Raw genomic sequence first — 18304 nt, forward strand, 5'->3', positions numbered from 1 at the left:
GCTACTGTTGTTAACTACCTTGGTAGTCTTTCACAATAGTTATGAGAAATCAAATGTTTCTACATTGAATGTCCCAAAGGTGCTTTTTCAAGAGGCAACTGGACTTTCTGGTGTTTATTTGAAGACATTTCGCTTCTCATCCAAGAGAACTGAAGAAGTTTCTTGGATGAGAAGCGAAACATCTTCAAAGAAAAATCAAAGTCCAGTTGTCTTTTGAAAAAGCACCTTTTGGACAACCATGACCTGGATAACTGAGAAACTCCATAGACTTCTACACTGAATGTTTACTGCAAACCATTATTAGTAAAAAAAAAAAACAGAAACATTTCACTGCTAAACATTAAGTTGTATTTTCAATACACAACATTAAGCAACATTTAAAGACTGAAGCTGGGAACGGCAGAATAAATGAACCCTACAATAGCTTAAAATAATATAAGCACTTTAAACAGCTGTTAGTGTGGAAAGTGAAACAATGAGCAGCACAAAGAGAGAAGGTAAAATGGCTGGGAAAATACGATAGGTTTGTCTGGAATAGAAAATAATTGAGGGAAGACCAAATTTGCCTCACTGGAAAAGAATTTCAGAACTGGAGATATAAGGATGGAGGGAGGAAATGCCTTCACCTTTATAGCAGCCTATTAAGTACTTTCTGTGCAAATCTTAATATCACAAAGGAGTTATGAAGGACAACATATTCTAAGATAAATGCTATTGTAAACCCATCCTGAATAATCACCAAGAAGATGGAGTTGGAACATATTAGCACAGATTATAACACCACAATTGCCTATAAAAAAATTGGTCTGATTATACACTCATGAAGAGAAAATCAGCTTCAATCTTGACCACCTTCTGAAAGATGTTAAAGACTTAATTTTTCCAAATGACATTTGGTTTTGTAACACCTCTTTGTTAGGCTTTGTAAGTTTATGGGTTTTTGATCTCGTTATATTTCTGTATTAAGAGCTATAAGTTGCCAAGAGACTAGATTATGTGGATTAAAAATCTAATAAATACATGAATAAGTAATAATAGGTCATCAGAATTTCAAGTTCAGAAATAAAGGATTCACAGTTGAAAATCTATAAACGTATACTGTAGCAAAGAATATATATAATAATTCCGTTTTAAGAAGTCAAGTTCATCAACTTTTAGAGTGTCCATATAAGGACTTAAAAATATGGTCAAGAGTTTGATTTACAGTAAAATGAATCCAAAATTAGCATTCTGTTGTGAGCGGGGGGATGTACCACATTGGGACCTAAGACATTTGCAAAGAAAGCCTTTCTCCTTTTATCAATATAATTTGCTCACCCTTCCGTTGCTAATCACGGCTCTCTGTCCTTTCTTCAGTTTAAGAACATCCCTGCAGTACACAGCATGTGAAAGAATAAAACCCACTTCAGGGGCTTCAAAGGCCACTTTAAATGTATTGATTTCCATACCCTAAAAAGGGGAGGGGGGGAAATATTTCATTAAAAGACAATGTGATGCATCTTATGCTGTCTAGTTACTTCAGAAGGAAGTTGGAATTTAGAAAGAATGTCACTGTGTTTTGCTATTATTCCTACTGTGTTTGTTTATCTTCAACACTTACTCCAACAGCAAATTCTGTAATATCTGTTCCAGCCTCCAGCATCTTTGCATTCTCCTCTTTAAGTAATTTTGTGATAAAATTTTTGGCATTGTTTGACGTCTGTGTCTGTAAAGCTGCCCATATGGCCTTGGCAATGATTGTGTTTTCAGCTGCTGGGTCTTCACTGGGATTGTTAATCACACCAATCCGGATAAAATTACTGGACTTCTACAGAAGAAAAGGAAATGCAGATTTAAAATGTTATTTTACAGTTCTTAAGTGAAAAAAAGAAATAACTGTGACAACCAGCAAGTCAGCTTTTTTTTTTTCCTAAACAGAGATCACAAGCCAGTTTGGTATAGTGATTAAAATGCTGGCCCAGAAACTAGGAGACTCTGAATTCTGATCCCACCTTAGGAATGAAAATCAGTTGGATGACTTTGGCCAATTAAGCCCAGATTAGATCTCTATGTCACTGCACATCAGGGAACATGTGTGTCTTGTCATTCGGGGATGGTTTCATAGGTGTAAAGGTGCATTTATATTTCTGCAAATATTAACATTCTGGCGAAGAGGTGCTCAAAGAGGAAGTCAGATCAGCCATTCAAACATAGGACGCGCACTTCCACAACACACAGTTGGGATTTAGGAGATATGCGAGTCAGCATGTCTGCAGCCATCTGCAACCTATGCTTATCAATATGCTATGCAATAACCTCTTCACAGCGGCAACACCTATGTGCAGTTGTAGGTAACTCTAAGTCAATCTTCATTCTTTCACAGCTCAATTATAAGTTGTAGGGAAAATAGGAGGAAGGAATATGAAGTATGTTCACTGCCGAGTTATTTATAATAAAAAGGATAAAAATCTAAAAACTAGAAAGACTGAAAACAGTTCTGAAAAATGGAGCCAATGACCATAGCAGAATGAACAACTGGCATGATGAGTAGACCAGCTGTTTGACAATTTCTCTCCACCCAAAGAGAGTTTTTGAGACCACACACAGGGCAGTCCCTGTTTGAAAATATAAAAGCCCAACAGTTTTTCTTCTCTATCTTATCTATCTTCAAAAATCAAACAAGTGGTAAAACTCAGTCTTCCCCCATTCCCAGTTCTTCGATGAAGGTTGTTAGCTGCATACTTGATGTTTGATAGCATCATATAACAGTTGTCTTCCAGATGGTTTATCAAAATCTCCAACAATCCAAAACGTCACTGGCCTGACAAAAGTATCATCTGTGTAAGAAAAAGATAAAAGGAAGAAAATTGAACATGATCCTAGCATAATGTACACATTGGGCAAGGGCAGTGCATAGAAAGCTATTTTTAGACAATATCAAAATCATTAGGATATTAGTATTTATGAAGAATACTACTTATTTTGACTCAAGCCTATTTTGCAAAGAATGAAAAATAAGCATGTGTGTGTGATATCTTATGAAGTTATTATTCTAATGAAATTATTATTACACCACTAAATTCAGATTATTTTTAAAAAGTAATATAGAAAACCTGCAAGAAAGTTAAGAGATACATTAATATTTAAACAAACTCTATTCATTCAAATTGTTATTCAAAGATTTCTTTAAAAATATGCAATGATTTCTCATTTGTGATAAGACTACATTCCTTAAAATATTAAAATTAGTAATAGGTGAGAGAGAGAAAAAGAAACACTCAAGTTCATTACCATAAATTTCCTTGGAGGACATTCCTGACAAAAGTAAAACAGGAAAGAGTGGAAAAACATAAAATTAGTTTACAGATTTAACCTCATTAAATATCCAAGACCCATTGTAGGGCATATAGTACCCTTATAACCAACTCAAATAATCTAAGAATGACTTTGTTTCCAGCAGAAAGATTGTTTCCTTTGCCAGAAATATTGGCAACAATTTGCAGGAATGTTTATTCCTAATGTTAAAAGAAACTTCTTGATGCACTTGTTCTTCTGTTAAACAATTATCTAGCATGGAATCTGCAGCCCACCATACTAGAGGCTTTCAGAGGTGTCATAACTAGACATTATTGCCATATTTGACATTTAAAGTCTTTGAGAGCAACAAAAGAATACATAGGGATGCTCCACTGTCTTAGCAAGGTTCTTCCACCAATCTGACTAGAAGAATTTCTAAAATGAAACCTAATCTGAAGCTAGCCAGTCCACTTCATGTTCTGTTGGATGAGACTAGCTAGCCCTCCAAAAATACAGTTCTATTATGTCGAAAGAGGTAATTCCTTTAATTAAACTTGAACTATTCCTTCCATAAATAAAACTGAGAAGTTATTGGCTTAAACTGATTTCTTCTGCAGAAGCAAGACAAAATTTTGGAGTAACAACTTTCCAGTTTTCATCTATATTTTCAAGCTTCCATTACTAAAACTCATTCAAAGATTAACAATAAGAGAATAAGAGAGAATAAGAGAAAGTTGAGAATACCCATACACTTAAACGTTATCTCCTAGACATTGGATGAAATGTTTTTAATATAGTTGCTAGTTAAAAATCTGGATAGTTGCTAGTTAAAAATCTGCATATTAATTTAATTGGACTACCGAATATTTTTTCATCAAATGTTTAGGGTGATGTAAGAAACAGAACTAAATCAGAAACATTTCAGATACAAATATCAATGTAAAATATCAAATATTACATAATAGGATACGGTAGGGTAGGGTAGGCTAAGGCTAAGGCTAAGGCTAAGGAAAGGAAAGGAAAGGAAAGGCTAAGGAAAGGAAAGGAAAGGAAAGGAAAGGAAAGGAAAGGAAAGGAAAGGAATATTTCAGCAGTAAACAGTAAATATAATTTCTATTATGCAAAAAGATTACCTATCAGCTCCTTTGTGTAGTAGATGCCATAACTATAATAACTGGTAAGATTTATATAAATTATCCTAAGTTATGAATGCTGAATGAGCCGCACTGGTTTATTAACACATAATATTACAATATTATTCACAATTTAAATGATAAAAAATCCAAACTATATTTTGGCCTAGCACAATCTGTGAATTCAGCCACTGTAGCTTAATCAGCATATCATGCTTAAAACATGCAATGATTTATTGCAGAATGTGAACAGAGTCCATTTAAGAAGTTTGGATTTTTTCTGAAGAACTGCTATGCTTATCTGGCATAAAATTACAATGTGTGCATTGGTTCACCAGTATTCCTCATTTTCCTCAGTTGCAGATTATGATGATTGCAACCAACATGGGTAATAGAGATAAAATTCAACACTTATTTGTAAACAAGGTTGGCAGTTGACCACAGCTGGATTTATAGAAACAAATACATAATATAGCAGGGCAGGAAAGAAGTGGCAGAAAATTATGTATTGCAAATAAAAAATGGTATAGTATAGCACAGCAGTCCCCAACCTTCCCAGTTCTGCAGACTGGCAGCAACGGTGGTGCGGGGGGGAGGGAATGGTTTTGTGTGCACACCTGCCGCTTGTGCAAATGGAGCTTTGTGAACTTGTGTGCTCACCCGCCACTTGCGTGGCCCGGTTCCCAATGGACTGCGGACTGGTAATGGTCCGTGGACCAGAGGTTGGGCAGCCCTGGTAGAGCAGATAAAAGGACAAAGGAAAGCCATTTCACCTTGCAATGGAACCTTTTTTTTTTTTTTGAAAATATTTGGAGTGTTTAATGTAATAATTACATTATTTACGAACAGATTATAACAGGCTGACTTTTTATATTCTGCTCCACAGACTACAAAATGTAAATAAAGGTGATTATGTACTAAGATTGAGAGGAAAATATGTTTTACACTAGCATAAAGAGTAACCAGAAAATCTTTTAGGCTTCATTAGTCTTTTCAACAAAAGACAACTGTGCATAATATGGTATTAATATTTTCTTCATCACATGCAATACTCAAAGAAGAAAGAACTCATAACTGTACCTTTTTTGGTTAGATAAGTCATGCTGTTGGCTATGGCAGCTGTCTTGTCCTTGGAATCCAAGGTACTAAATCTAGCATAATCATCCACATAGAAATTGTCTAGAAAAAAATAAATACAACTGTGATAACTCTCTAGAAGAGAAATATCTAACAACATGAGCAAGTAGAATAAATGAGACACCTTATCAGAAAACCACTTATAAGCACAAACATTTTAATATTTGATTTTATAGATCTGACAAAATTAAAACTATCTTTGTACAGTATGCATTTGTGCAAACACACCTTCTCAAATATGTCAGGGATTTACATTCTGCAATCATTGCAATCCAGGTGGAACTGTCAATTATTCATCAAAATATTTCTGCCCCCACTTTCTTTCAATTTCTTCTCAAATTCCCAAAGTTGCTTTTGAAGATTGTGTGATATTCTATTTCTGATATGAAGAGACTTTCATGCAGGAAATTAAAAAATAAAGCCCCCATATGTGCATTTAAACATTTTAGTCATGCATGAAGGAACTCTTTGCATCCCTTACATATTTGAGGAGATATTCTGTTGAAAACCTCTTTAATAAAAATTATTTTAAAACAGAAGAAATTTTACCCTCCTAAGTCTTGAAAATAAAGATTTTAATAATACATTTCTTGACAGGCAAAAGATTATATATGCATACATAATAATTTATCAGGGCAGACAAACCAATATACAACATACACTTCCAATGTATTTTCTGTTCCCTTTACAGGTATTGTCTGCTACTGCTTTCAATCTATCCATTCACCCACTTATAATATGGTTTCAGTGAGGTGCAAGAGATGGAGTCATTGTAACAACTTGGTCAAGATCTTAGGTTCAGAAGTCATATTAAATCATTGCCAAATGTGGTGCTCTCTAAGCTTGGTTGTTGAAACCTAACATTGAACAACGATACAAATAGTTGAACTGTGGGGTCATTTAGGCTCTCTGAGCTTGATTTTCTCTTGCAGACATTTCATTACCCAACTAGATAACATCATCAGTACAATAAGGGGTTAAAGAAATAATATTGCTGTTATTATTACTAACACTACTATAATCAATATTAATGTAATGAATATCGTTGTAAACATTTTGATTATTTCCTAAAACTATTTGTACTAAAACAATACACTGTTTAATTGAAATTTGAATTATGTGTTATAAAATAAAAACCCGAATATAAAAAATAATAATAATAATCAGTACAATAAGGGAGTAGGATACTGACTCAGACAAACAAACTAATGGTAAACAACAATCTAATGAAGGAACCACTAAGAACATTCCTACCAACACTGATAGGGCAAGCCATTTGTAGATAAACAGAGACAAACCCCACTTCTTCTAGGATTGAAGATATTTCCTAGTTGGATAATGAAACATCTGCAAGCTTGCACAGGCCTAATTACCCCACAGTTCAACTATTGGTATCATTGCTAAATATTAGGTTCCTCTGAAATGTATCTTCTTCTCTTCACCTTCTGTGACTACAATAAGAATTTGGAAATATTGGTTTTGTTTTAAAACAGCACGTGTTTGTTATTTCATTTAATCTATGACAAGCTAGAGTTAGTTTAAACAATAAACCAGAGTTTTTGATCCTGGGTCTTTTAAAACATTCCGTAGTGTAAGCTAATCAATTTCTTGTTTTTCACAATAAAGAAACAATTGTGGTTGGTTTACAAAGGAGGGCTATGCTTTCAATTGCCTCCTTATGATTAAACTAGAACTGGGGGATGGGGGGCAGGCTTATGAACATTATGTGAAACAATGACTTTTTTGTTATGTTCCAGATCATGCTTTTTAAAAATGCTTTATATTGGCCTTACTATTTGCAGTTAAATCTAGATATTCTCTGTCAGACATCAATATCCGAGAGTTGATTCTTGGAACAACATTGGGTTGGGTCATGATATATTCAATTACATCCTGATCATTGGATAATTCACCCTGAAACACAGATCAAGATCAAAATGCTGGAATTATTTGGAAAATCAGAATAATAAAATAAATCATTAAAAAAATTAACAATCATTTACATGTTATATTCCACTATTATAAGGTTGCTACCAAGTTACTTCTGTACACCCACTAAAAAGGTGATTTATTTCTGTTAATAGCTTATCTTATACCACATTAACTACTTTAGATATACTGTATATTGTATATAGTCCATTTAAAAATATTTGGTAGTACAGTGAAGATTGCTTGACAAATCTAGATCTAAAGCTCTTTAAGGAACACAAAATAAGCTGTACTACAAAAATATTCGATGAATTTCTTGAAACTCTTGTTAATCAGAAATCTAACTTACCAGGTACACAGCTCTTTGGAAATAGCTTGTGGTTTCTAAGATTTTATGCATAGTTACTGTTTCTAGTTCATCTGGATCCAGTTGTTCTTTTTGAAGTGGCATTCCATTAAAAAGCACAATGGGCAGAGGACCAACACCAGTCTGTTCATAGTAACTATATCCTTCCTGAAATAGAAAGAAGACAGAGAACATACAATGACTTTCCTATTTTCTATTACTACATACTCCATTAATAGGTTTTATGAATAAACTGTACCAACATAGCACAATATGCTTACAGTATGTCACATTATTTATGCAGTATTATTTATTGATTCAATCTAATTTAAAGGCAAACATCTTGAACAAATATTCTATATGTAGACCAGATAGCCAGTAAAATTAGTAGCTTGTTATATATTTAAGAAATATTTTATAAAAGAATTTTGTGCTGAAATATCTATAGAAATGAGTTGAAAAGCTGGCTAGATAATTCTGGTAATTGAAGCTCACACACCTTAAAGTCGCAAGTTGAAAAGCACTGATCTATTGGTATATAATAATGAAAATAAACCTTTAAAACAATTTCCCTAAAGTTCAAAGCCGGGACGTTTCCTACCTAATTCAGGTGTGATGTAACTACCCTGTTTCTCCAACAATACGGCCTCCCCCAATAGGAAGTCCCAGCATATTTTACAGGCATGAAATGAAATTAAGCCCCTCCCCCCAAGTTAAGGCCTATATTAAAACATGAGAAATGGGGGGGAATGGTGGGGGGGGCTTGCCGTTAGGAAGTACACCCGGATATGGGGCTGCCTGCGTTGACCCCGATATGAAGTGCCCCACCAACGCCGAGGTCAACATCCAGGCCGTCACCATCCGCCCACCCAAAGATGCAAGGGGGGGGGGAATTAAGTCACCCCCGAAAAGAAAGCCTAGCCATTTTTTCAGGGCTCAAAAAAAAAAAAAAAAGACCCGGCCTTATTATATGAGAAACATGGTACTATTTTAAGAATTCCCAATCATTATGGATAATACCAATGTATCGGGAGAGGGGCATACATTTGGTAAATATTGGTGTTAAGTACCATGCATAGAATTAACTCATCACAATGGTTTTCTAACCTCAATAATGAAAAAAGGTTGCACTGCTTGCTTCTTATTTTGATATATAATCATTATGTCAACCCTGAAGCTGTCCTGACCAAAGCCATTTTGAGGCTTCAGTGTTGCCATACTGGAGCTGAGGGATAGGGAGCGGGGAATAGAGACAGCTGGGGTTTTGTAGCCAAGACAAAATACTTTCTCCTGGGAACCAAGGACATTCTCACACCTGGTCAGAGAGAGGAGGAGTGAAGTTACCAGGCAACAGGACAGCACCTTGATTGGACCATGTGACTGATTGTTTGCGGAAAGGGAAATTTTTTTACTTTAAAACCGTAAGTCAGTTTTCACCAAAACTGTACCAATACGATATATCCAACAAAATTATTCTTTGAGGAATCTACCTGCCTCAGAATTTTGTTTGTTATGGGTGTATTACTTGGAACCCTGACATATTAAAGGTAGATATAATCTTCTCTGAGTACCTATAATTTATTTCCCGCACAGAAAGTTATTTTACTAACTTAAATTTTTGATACTACCTCAGGTAGTAATTCCTTTCCATATGCATCTAAAGTATGATATGTATGCTTTATATACTGATGTTAAAAAGTACAGTATAAATAGTAACAATATGAATTCCTTACCTTCCTATTTTGATCATAGGCAGAATCAATTCCTAAGATGCTGTTTACTTCTACATAGGGATACTGTTTTTCAAGAACACTAATCACATGTTCCACCTTCAATTTTTCTCCTGCATTCACTTTGTTATACATCTGTAAAGGGAAATGTGAAATACACAATCTCCAGAAGATTACTGAAACATCTCTCCTGGAATACCTGCTTGGCATCACTTTTTCTCTTTCTCCAAACTTGTTCAAAACTGACCATGATGCCTTAGTGCTTTGTTTTTTGCTAACTCCCCACCCACCCAAAAATATATTTCTAAACAAGACAGTGTAGGAGTATCGCATCTTTTTAACCTCACAAATATGTTCAGTGTTTTGTATAGGAACACAATATATTTATGATCTGATTTATTGAAAGGTTGGTTAGTATATCACAAAACACACATTTTTAAATGCATTAAACACCATTCTTGTTATAATTCTTACAAGTTCTTATTGATGAAAAAAAAAATTCTTCTGACTTTTCCCTGAAGAAAGTTTTTAGTATGATCTCATGAAGGGATGACAATTCGAGAGCAGATCAGGGATGCTTCGTGAGTTGACAGTTAATTTAATTTAAATGAGCCTCTAGAAGGGAATCAGTTGTGAACATAAATACCATTACAGTTAGGAGAGATGGAAATTCCTTCTGTATAATGCATATGATTCTTCTCTAAGAGATAGCTATCTTCTCATAGCATAGATATAATGGCAATGAAGGAAAGAGGAAAGAGAGTGGAAATTGAAAGAGACAGAAAAATTTTAATAAATTCCCTGAAAGGTATATATTGTCCTTCACTGTTATCAGTATAATTACAGAATGAGAAGAAAAAAATGAAGATGCATTAGGTAATATTACATCTCTTTTTCTTAGACAAATCACAGGCAGTCTGTCCTGAAGAATAAAGAAAGATGCTTTGCCTTTTCAGAAGGAAGTCTTTTCAGAAACAAATAGGTTTTAGGAACAAATTGACTTTAACTCTTTAAGATTATTGTACAATAAAATGACAATAAAAGTCATTTTCTATGAGATAGACAGCCATATAAATTTGATTATAATAAATAAACAAACCCAATAATACCAAAGAGATAACTTGGGTGTCTCTTCTCATTATCACAAGCAAGGGTCAAACTATTTGACATATATTTACATTCATATGAGACAAATTACTCACAGATATAATTGTCTGAAATGCATAATTTGTATCTACTTCCTGTGCCACATAATTATATGCTCGAAGGAGAGCAACTCCAGCATCTTGTAACCCATCAACATCATCAGAATTATCAACCACAAAGACCAGGCCAACCCTATTTAAAAGAAAGAATTAAACCATATTCAAAAATTGAAAGCATGAACACTATTGGTACATGATTCAATGGCAATATCTATCATTTTGGTAAATGCAGGTTCTGTCCATTTTTTAACTGTAACCAATAGAATGGGAATGACTATGGATCAATCAAGCATAAATAAACCATTTAATCTCTGCTGTTATTAAATATGTCAAGTACTCTGAAAGTTATATATAGCTAAAATTTGGCAAGGTGAGAATATTACTCAGCTTCAAAAATAAACATAAAAGTTCTTAAACATGATACATAACTTTGTAGACAGACCAAATCATGTACTTGTGCAATAACAAAACCAACACAGAAATGGTGAGGCATGGGAAAATGTTTTAAGGTTCCTCTTACTGGAGAAAACAACACCACCTACGTGTGTGTGTGTGTGTGTGTGTGTGTGTGTATCACATTTGTCAACAAACTCTGTCAATATTTGTCAACAAACAAAAAGGGCTCTCTATCATTTTTCCCAGATGGCTAGGAAAAAGACGTGGGAAGATTACATGAATACTAATGAGAATTTCAACATGCTGAAATGTTTTCTTTTCTCAGGATCGAAAAGTAGAATAAATGAGAATATTACTCAGCTTCAAAAATATGAAAAAAAGCTGCAATTTTACCTCAGTGGTATATGGTTAGACAGGAACATTTCAGCCACACCTAGCAATTCTGCAGAACTCTCATGGGATGGATTTAGGAGAAGCACCTGAAAGTATAACAAAATTAGGAATATGAATTTCATTCAAAACTTCTGAAAGAGCACAATGTACAATTAGGTTTAGCAGACAAATAAACAAAAATATATTAATATTTAAAATTGGTCTGCCCAATGTACAACTGTGGCCAAGTGTGGCCAAATTCAAAAGCTTTCTAAATTAGAGCTTCAGTTGTCTAATAATTAGATCTTTAACATATAATCAAATTAAAGCAATGCACAAATCCATGGCATGAACAACCACAATCTCCATCCAAGTTTTTATAATGTTCTTTCTCCACATGGCTAACCCTAACTTATACTGTTCCTTATAGATAAGGATTTATCCTGACAGCTAGAACAGAATTAAAATGAGATAACACTGCAGTTTCTGAAGCTAGTTTACTATTGTTTCTAGTAAGAAAGCCATTATTAACTAAATGCAGAAGAATTCATCTTTTCCTTTCAGCTACATATTTCATACAAACAAATAAACAAATGCAGGCATTTGTTTTATCCGACTTCATAAGTTAATATTGGGTGGATTATTCCTTCAAATTTGTCAGGTGATTCATGAAAGAATGTCACCTTTTAAAATTATAATCAGCCTCAAGAACACAATGAATACCCAGAATAAAACTGAAGTATCTGATCCAAATGCACTGTTACATGGGTGTCAAACTCAATCACATTGCATGACATATTGCAATTTTTTTTGCCTTTGTGGAGCCAGGGTGGGCATGGCCTGCACGTGATGCATCTGGCCCACGGGCCACCTGTTTGACACCCCTGCACTATTAGAAGGCAAAAGATAAACAAATATAATCCCATCTTATCTTGGCTATTTAGAATAAAGTTAGTGTAAACTAATATTACTCACAAAATTATGGAAATTTTTTCTTATCTGTCGGATCACACCAGGGAAAGTAGGACGAAGCAGTTCCTGGACACTGGAAGGCCAGGAATTGTATTTGCTGTCGATTTCAAGATTATTGATCCACTATAAAGAACAAATTCCCAAGATTAAGATTAGCTTTTGTAAGCAGAACCTTTAAGCACAACTCCATATTTCCATTGGCATGGCCATTATAGGACAGTACAATTGGAAAATATTAAGTTAGAGAAAGGTAAGCTAAATTTTACCACTTACTTAAATATCACGTTTAGAGATTCCACTTAAATGAAACAATGAAATGCAGCAGATATTAAATGAAAATGTTGGGTATGAATATATACCATTGCATATGTAATATTATAATGTTGTGATACAGCATTATTTCCCCTCTATTTCTGTCTTAATATTCCAAAGAGCAAACACTTTGCTGAAAAAGTTGTTCACTCCTTGGGCTTCTTTGCTAAAGTGCAAATTCTCTGCGCAAAGAATTTATTCTAGTTCTCCTAGCAATATCATTAAAGTCATCACATCACCATAACATAGACAGAGCATATACTTACTGAAATTGCGCTGCTTCTGATATCTACAGCATAGTCAGAGTCAGATGGCTGGATGTTCAACTTCAGCATATTGTGCATAGAACGCCCGACAATTCCTAAACTATGCAGCCCTTCCATAACACGAGCTTCATTCCTCAGGACATCAAATAAGCTAGAAAAATCATAAATCATAATACATTAAATTTTTAAACATGGGTACTGATGTACTCTAGCCTTTTAGAATTATTATATTGAATTCTAAGCAAGAAGGAACATTCTGAAGTGTTCATACCTAAATATATCCTGTGTATCTAGATCTATATGCAGTCCATTGATGAATAGGGCCGAATCTCCCAATTGTAAACCTAAAGTCCCTTTGAAGTACTGGAAAAAGAATGTAAGAAAACCATTAATACAATCTGAAGCATTGAAAGTGGCCATTTTTGTATAGTTTTCTCAAAGTTCACCTATAAAGATATAAAATTGTTCATGAATATACATTTACATGTAATTCTCATCCAGATTGAGGGATTTGAGTTTGGTTGGCCTAACCTTCCCATTTAGAGTTAATTCATTTTGCCTATTTTCCTACTATTTAATAAAATGACAATATGCTGCATCAGCTTTGATCATGTATAGTGAAATAAATAGTTTGGCTTTGTGCAGAATCAGAATAATGAGAGAATACGTTTTAAATTAAGCATAATCTTGCTGTCTGTAGTAAGTCATATTAATCACAAGTTGATTTTCACTTTAAGGGAGCAGCTGATCTTTTTCACTTTCATGTCAGCATAGAGAGGTTAACATTTTGTAAATAACACGGTACCTACTCCCTCTTTTCTATTATTTTACTGCTACTATTTGTAAGATTTCAATTTATATGCCCATATAAAAATAAGATGAAGGAAGACTCAATTCAGCCTTTTCAAACCTGGTATTCTCCTGAAGTATTAATACTGTACTGTAGCTCTACCAACATAACTGCAAGGTGTCAGATTGGAGAAGGCTACATATCATCTACTTACCCACGGGCATAGAAATAAAACATTTATTTAAACTTTTAAATATAGAGTCACAAAAATAAATATGCATATTTATTTGAAATAAATATAACCAGAGTAGAGCTTTAGTGTAGTTTTTAAAAAGGAAAGAAATAACGACTAGCTTTAAGATCTATGACTACTAACAACAGTTGAATAAATGATTGCAAAATGGTTGATGGAAAAGGAAGTTATATCCATAAAGACAGGGCGTTCTACACAAATGTAAAGGTTTCATGGATGGCAACATCTAATATGATGGCTGAATGAAATCTAAGTTGAACAGTTAAGTCATCACAGATAAATAATACGTGCATGCTAAATCAGCTAAAATGATGAATTTGGCCACAATATTTCATCTTTTCAAGGAAAGAAAGCCAAAAAAAAGCAATATTTTTGCCATCTGACTTGGAATTTTAAGAGCTGCAGTCCCAGTCTATCTTGATGGTACCAGGTTGGGTGGATGCTAATTTAAAGCAAGTCAAAGAGGATGTCCTCAGTCATAAATGACTGCCTCATTTTGGTCAGACATCAGGTTATATTAAGTTTATCCCATCATTTATTTCCTTAGTGTTGTGACAATCCAATTCCTCTGGAGTAATTCTATTTCTAGAATAGGACTCTTGAGAGCTCATTAAATAGTTTTGTCCCTGAGTATTTTTCACAGTTACAAAAATGAAACAAATATTAGGCAGCAGTTGTCAGACAAAAGATAGCTTTGGTTTGAAGAGATAGATAATAAACATATAGATGGAAGGGGGATCACAGAATTTATTCTGCCAATTAGATCTATATTGAATTAATCAAGTAACGGTTCACAATGAACCACAAATCTTGACAGAAGTGAGGAATTTATTTAAAGGCACAAATATAACAACATCAATTTCTGTATTATGACTAAATAGAAAAACCTATTCATAACACAGATTTTTTAAATATCTAAACCTTCTAGCTTTCATTTTGTGTGGTACAATATCGGTTTCTCATGAGTAATCTCTAACTGTTATCTCCAAGGAAATATTTAGAATCAAACTAGTTATGAATACATTGGCTCAATATTTCTGAGCATTTAGAACTAACAGCAATGTAGAAACCAGATTTGTCTACAGCCAAAAAAAGAAAGAATACTATTCAATTTACCCATGGCCTCCCTTTTATTCGCTCTTTCTGCATTTCTCCTCAGGTAATTCTAGTCCCATAGTGTTGCTCACATAAATTGAAGTCAGCACGTACTTCAACATTCTCTGGAGAAAATTGGTTACCAAGTTAAGTTGCAAAATGTCCACTCTTGCAAGAGCTTATCTAGGAAAACCATCATTTCCGGGGGAGGGGGGGAGAGGGGAAGGTATTTTTAATTTGCATTCCTCAAGAAATAAATAAAAATGTTTTATTTTCATTTGTGTGTGTGTGCGTGTGTGTGTGTGTGTGTGTAAAGCTTTTACATGACAAATGCTCAAACCATTATCCATATATTAGAAAATGTTAAACAGCTATTTGATGTCACTGAGCAATATTTTTGTGTGAAAAGAGATACTCTGCAATTATTCTGCTTTTTAAAAATCTGAACAAGCTTTGCAGAAATTTAAAAAATATAAAATGTAAGCATTTTATTACTATAATCTATTCTTAAAAGAACTATTTGTTTGAAAGTACTTAGCAGTATAAAAAGTTATCTTGACAGAAAGGGAGAGCAGAAATCTGACAATAAATACTGTACTGTATACGAATAGATTACTAGTTCACCTTACCATCCGATTAGAACATATCCCCACTTAACTATGAATATATTCCTATGTACATGATCTTACCTTTTGGTTCTCTTCAATTTCTGACCTCAGTTCTGAAGGAACAACTGTCTTTGTAATTGCCCTACAAAAAGCCAAATACTCCATTAAATCATTGTCCCATTTCAATTTTTCTTTTACTAAATTAAGGGTACTGTAAGTGCACCTCAGTATTATGGCTAGAAAAGGTCCAGATAATCCAGTCCCTCCAGAAATCCTCTGGAACTGTGAGCTAATCTCAACAACCTTTCTTAAAACAGGAAAGTCGGAGACTAGATAAAAATTATCTAGATTCATTGAGTCCAGCAATGGCTTCTTCAAGAGAAAGCAAAGAACCACATCTTTCAAGGCAAGCAGAACTACTCTCTTCTACAAAAAGGTCTTACAGGGACTCAAAATATCTAGTCCCTCATTACCAAGGGAGGAAATAGAAATTACTCAAGGAGGGAATTTCTCTTGATTACCCTCAAGGGAATGGACTATCCTAAAAAGATTCCTGGCTGGGTCTTTCTCCAGACACAATAAGGATGGAAAATGTTAAAGAAAGGCTTTTATTTGCACTGAATCAGATTCATTCTTTGTTTTCTTTCAGCAAAGCTCTAGGCATGTTTTATACTGCTTCATCACCCAGAGTTCCTCTGAAAATCAGAGAGTCTTTCTGAATCCAAGCACATAAGGCGAGTAAATAGGTGTAATCCAGTACAAAGTTATTGTCGCTCTCTCATGCGAAGCAGCAACTAAGGCCTTGGCTGAACTTGTACCATGACCCTAGGAACAACCCCAAGTTCCCTCTTAAGCCCATAAGGGTCCATCATGCACATAGGGTGAACTGATCAAATAGAAACGGATATATTCCCAAAAGGAAATTCCAATATTGTTTACCTCCCCCCCAAATATTTTTTTCACATATTACAATGAAGACTCTTCTCTGTTCTCTTAATTCATATTATTTATACATCTACTTAAGAGCAACAAGAATAATTACCTAGCCTTTGTAGGAAAATTTTGACCCAGATCTTTCATGACTGTCAAAGCATCCACTGTGGGAGCAGCCAGAATACGAGCAGCAGTTTGGAAACTTAAATCTGTAAATGAAAACAATTGGTTCAATCAAAAACTAATTATTTTAAATCAAAAATATAAGTTTAATGACAATGTTCACATGGTTGATGGATTCATACTTGGGGTCTTTCACTCTATCAAGCTAGTATGTCATATCATTTCACTTTTTAAGTACTTAAAAAATACAGGCAAACTGTAACTTTATCTCAAAAAGGTCACCCAAAGTAAAGATATTACCCAATTTTACAAGCATACCCATACCTGTTTAAATTATATTTAAATTATATTGTTTAGATAAACACAATGAACAATATTATTCACTATAAAGTATTAACGTGGACGTAAGAGAAAATTCTGTAGTGTTCCCCATCTTTTTATGGATTTTTAATCTATGGATTTTCTATGATTTTTCTGGCTAATTCTAATTGACCAGAAATTAGTAGATGAAAAGTGCTTTGAAGTTGCTTTATTGAACTATGATCACAGAATGTTTTTTGATAGAACAATAAACTTCACAAGAAAACAAATAAACATTTTATCAATTTGATTACAGACATCTTCTTGAATATCTTAATAAATTAAAATGACAACTGTCAAATTGAAATTGCCTAGTAAAGTAAAAAAACAACTTGGCCTTTAAGTTTTTTTACCTTATTAAGCAGGTGCATGCCTACACCCACATATCACAAATTTACTGTATTTGTTTCTATTCTTATGTAATCCATGCTCTTATTTTCATTTTACCATAGCTTCAAAGAAGCTGTTTTTCAAATGTTTTAAACCATTTTAGCATACTCTAAATGCATTTTAAGATGGCTTCATATGTCTGCCAATATCTGAGTCCCTGCAAAGTTACAGTATATAGAAAAAATAAATCTTGCATCACTTCCAAACACATTTATATGTGTGAATAATTTTGTTGTCACAAGAATACTTTATGCGGAAGTTACAAAACTATTTCCAAAGCAAGGATGTGATCAATTTGTGACAACTGATCACAAATTTACATTGAGGATATTTTTCAGATTTGCCAGACCCAAATGACAAATCTATTAAGGGCAGATTACCCTGTAACTGCCACACTTTTAATGGTGCCATTTCATTGGTGCTTTCCACAAGATGCTTTCTTAATTCTTTCAGTTCTTCTTCCAAATGGGGATGTGATTGCCTGAAAGGGCAAAAAATTCAGACAATCAATCTCAATCATCAAATAAACAAACAATTGCCCTGGTCAACATGAATTTAGGTTACCTTTCCACACTCCTATAGGTTTTAGTTTGAGGAAAAACAAAACTGCAATATTTTTGGAATGTTTGATTTGGAAATATTAAAGAAAAAGTTCAGCAGGATTATCCACATATACAA

The 18304-nt window shown here is 34.0% G+C and overlaps 1 protein-coding gene across 2 annotated transcripts in view; it reads right to left on the bottom strand.

Moving 5' to 3' along the window:
• UGGT1 (UDP-glucose glycoprotein glucosyltransferase 1) overlaps positions 1 to 18304 on the bottom strand; it is a 49049-nt gene that overhangs the window by 21808 nt on the left and 8937 nt on the right. Inside the window, exons 9-24 of one of the 2 annotated variants that reach the window (XM_026701279.2) lie at positions 18007 to 18107; positions 16863 to 16962; positions 15902 to 15962; positions 13346 to 13437; positions 13075 to 13225; positions 12500 to 12619; positions 11546 to 11631; positions 10754 to 10889; positions 9555 to 9686; positions 7825 to 7989; positions 7340 to 7460; positions 5490 to 5588; positions 3271 to 3294; positions 2722 to 2816; positions 1601 to 1807; positions 1318 to 1449 (exon numbers count right to left, since the gene is read on the bottom strand). In XM_026701279.2, coding sequence (XP_026557064.2) covers positions 1318 to 1449; positions 1601 to 1807; positions 2722 to 2816; positions 3271 to 3294; positions 5490 to 5588; positions 7340 to 7460; positions 7825 to 7989; positions 9555 to 9686; positions 10754 to 10889; positions 11546 to 11631; positions 12500 to 12619; positions 13075 to 13225; positions 13346 to 13437; positions 15902 to 15962; positions 16863 to 16962; positions 18007 to 18107 — 1822 coding nt within the window. The remainder of the gene's footprint in view (positions 1 to 1317; positions 1450 to 1600; positions 1808 to 2721; positions 2817 to 3270; positions 3295 to 5489; positions 5589 to 7339; positions 7461 to 7824; positions 7990 to 9554; positions 9687 to 10753; positions 10890 to 11545; positions 11632 to 12499; positions 12620 to 13074; positions 13226 to 13345; positions 13438 to 15901; positions 15963 to 16862; positions 16963 to 18006; positions 18108 to 18304) is intronic. The other variant, XM_026701280.2, reaches the window with a different exon arrangement.

Source organism: Pseudonaja textilis, chromosome 4, assembly GCF_049901715.1.
Source record: "Pseudonaja textilis isolate UNSWEBS1 chromosome 4, rPseTex1.2, whole genome shotgun sequence".
NCBI lineage: Eukaryota > Metazoa > Chordata > Lepidosauria > Squamata > Elapidae > Pseudonaja > Pseudonaja textilis.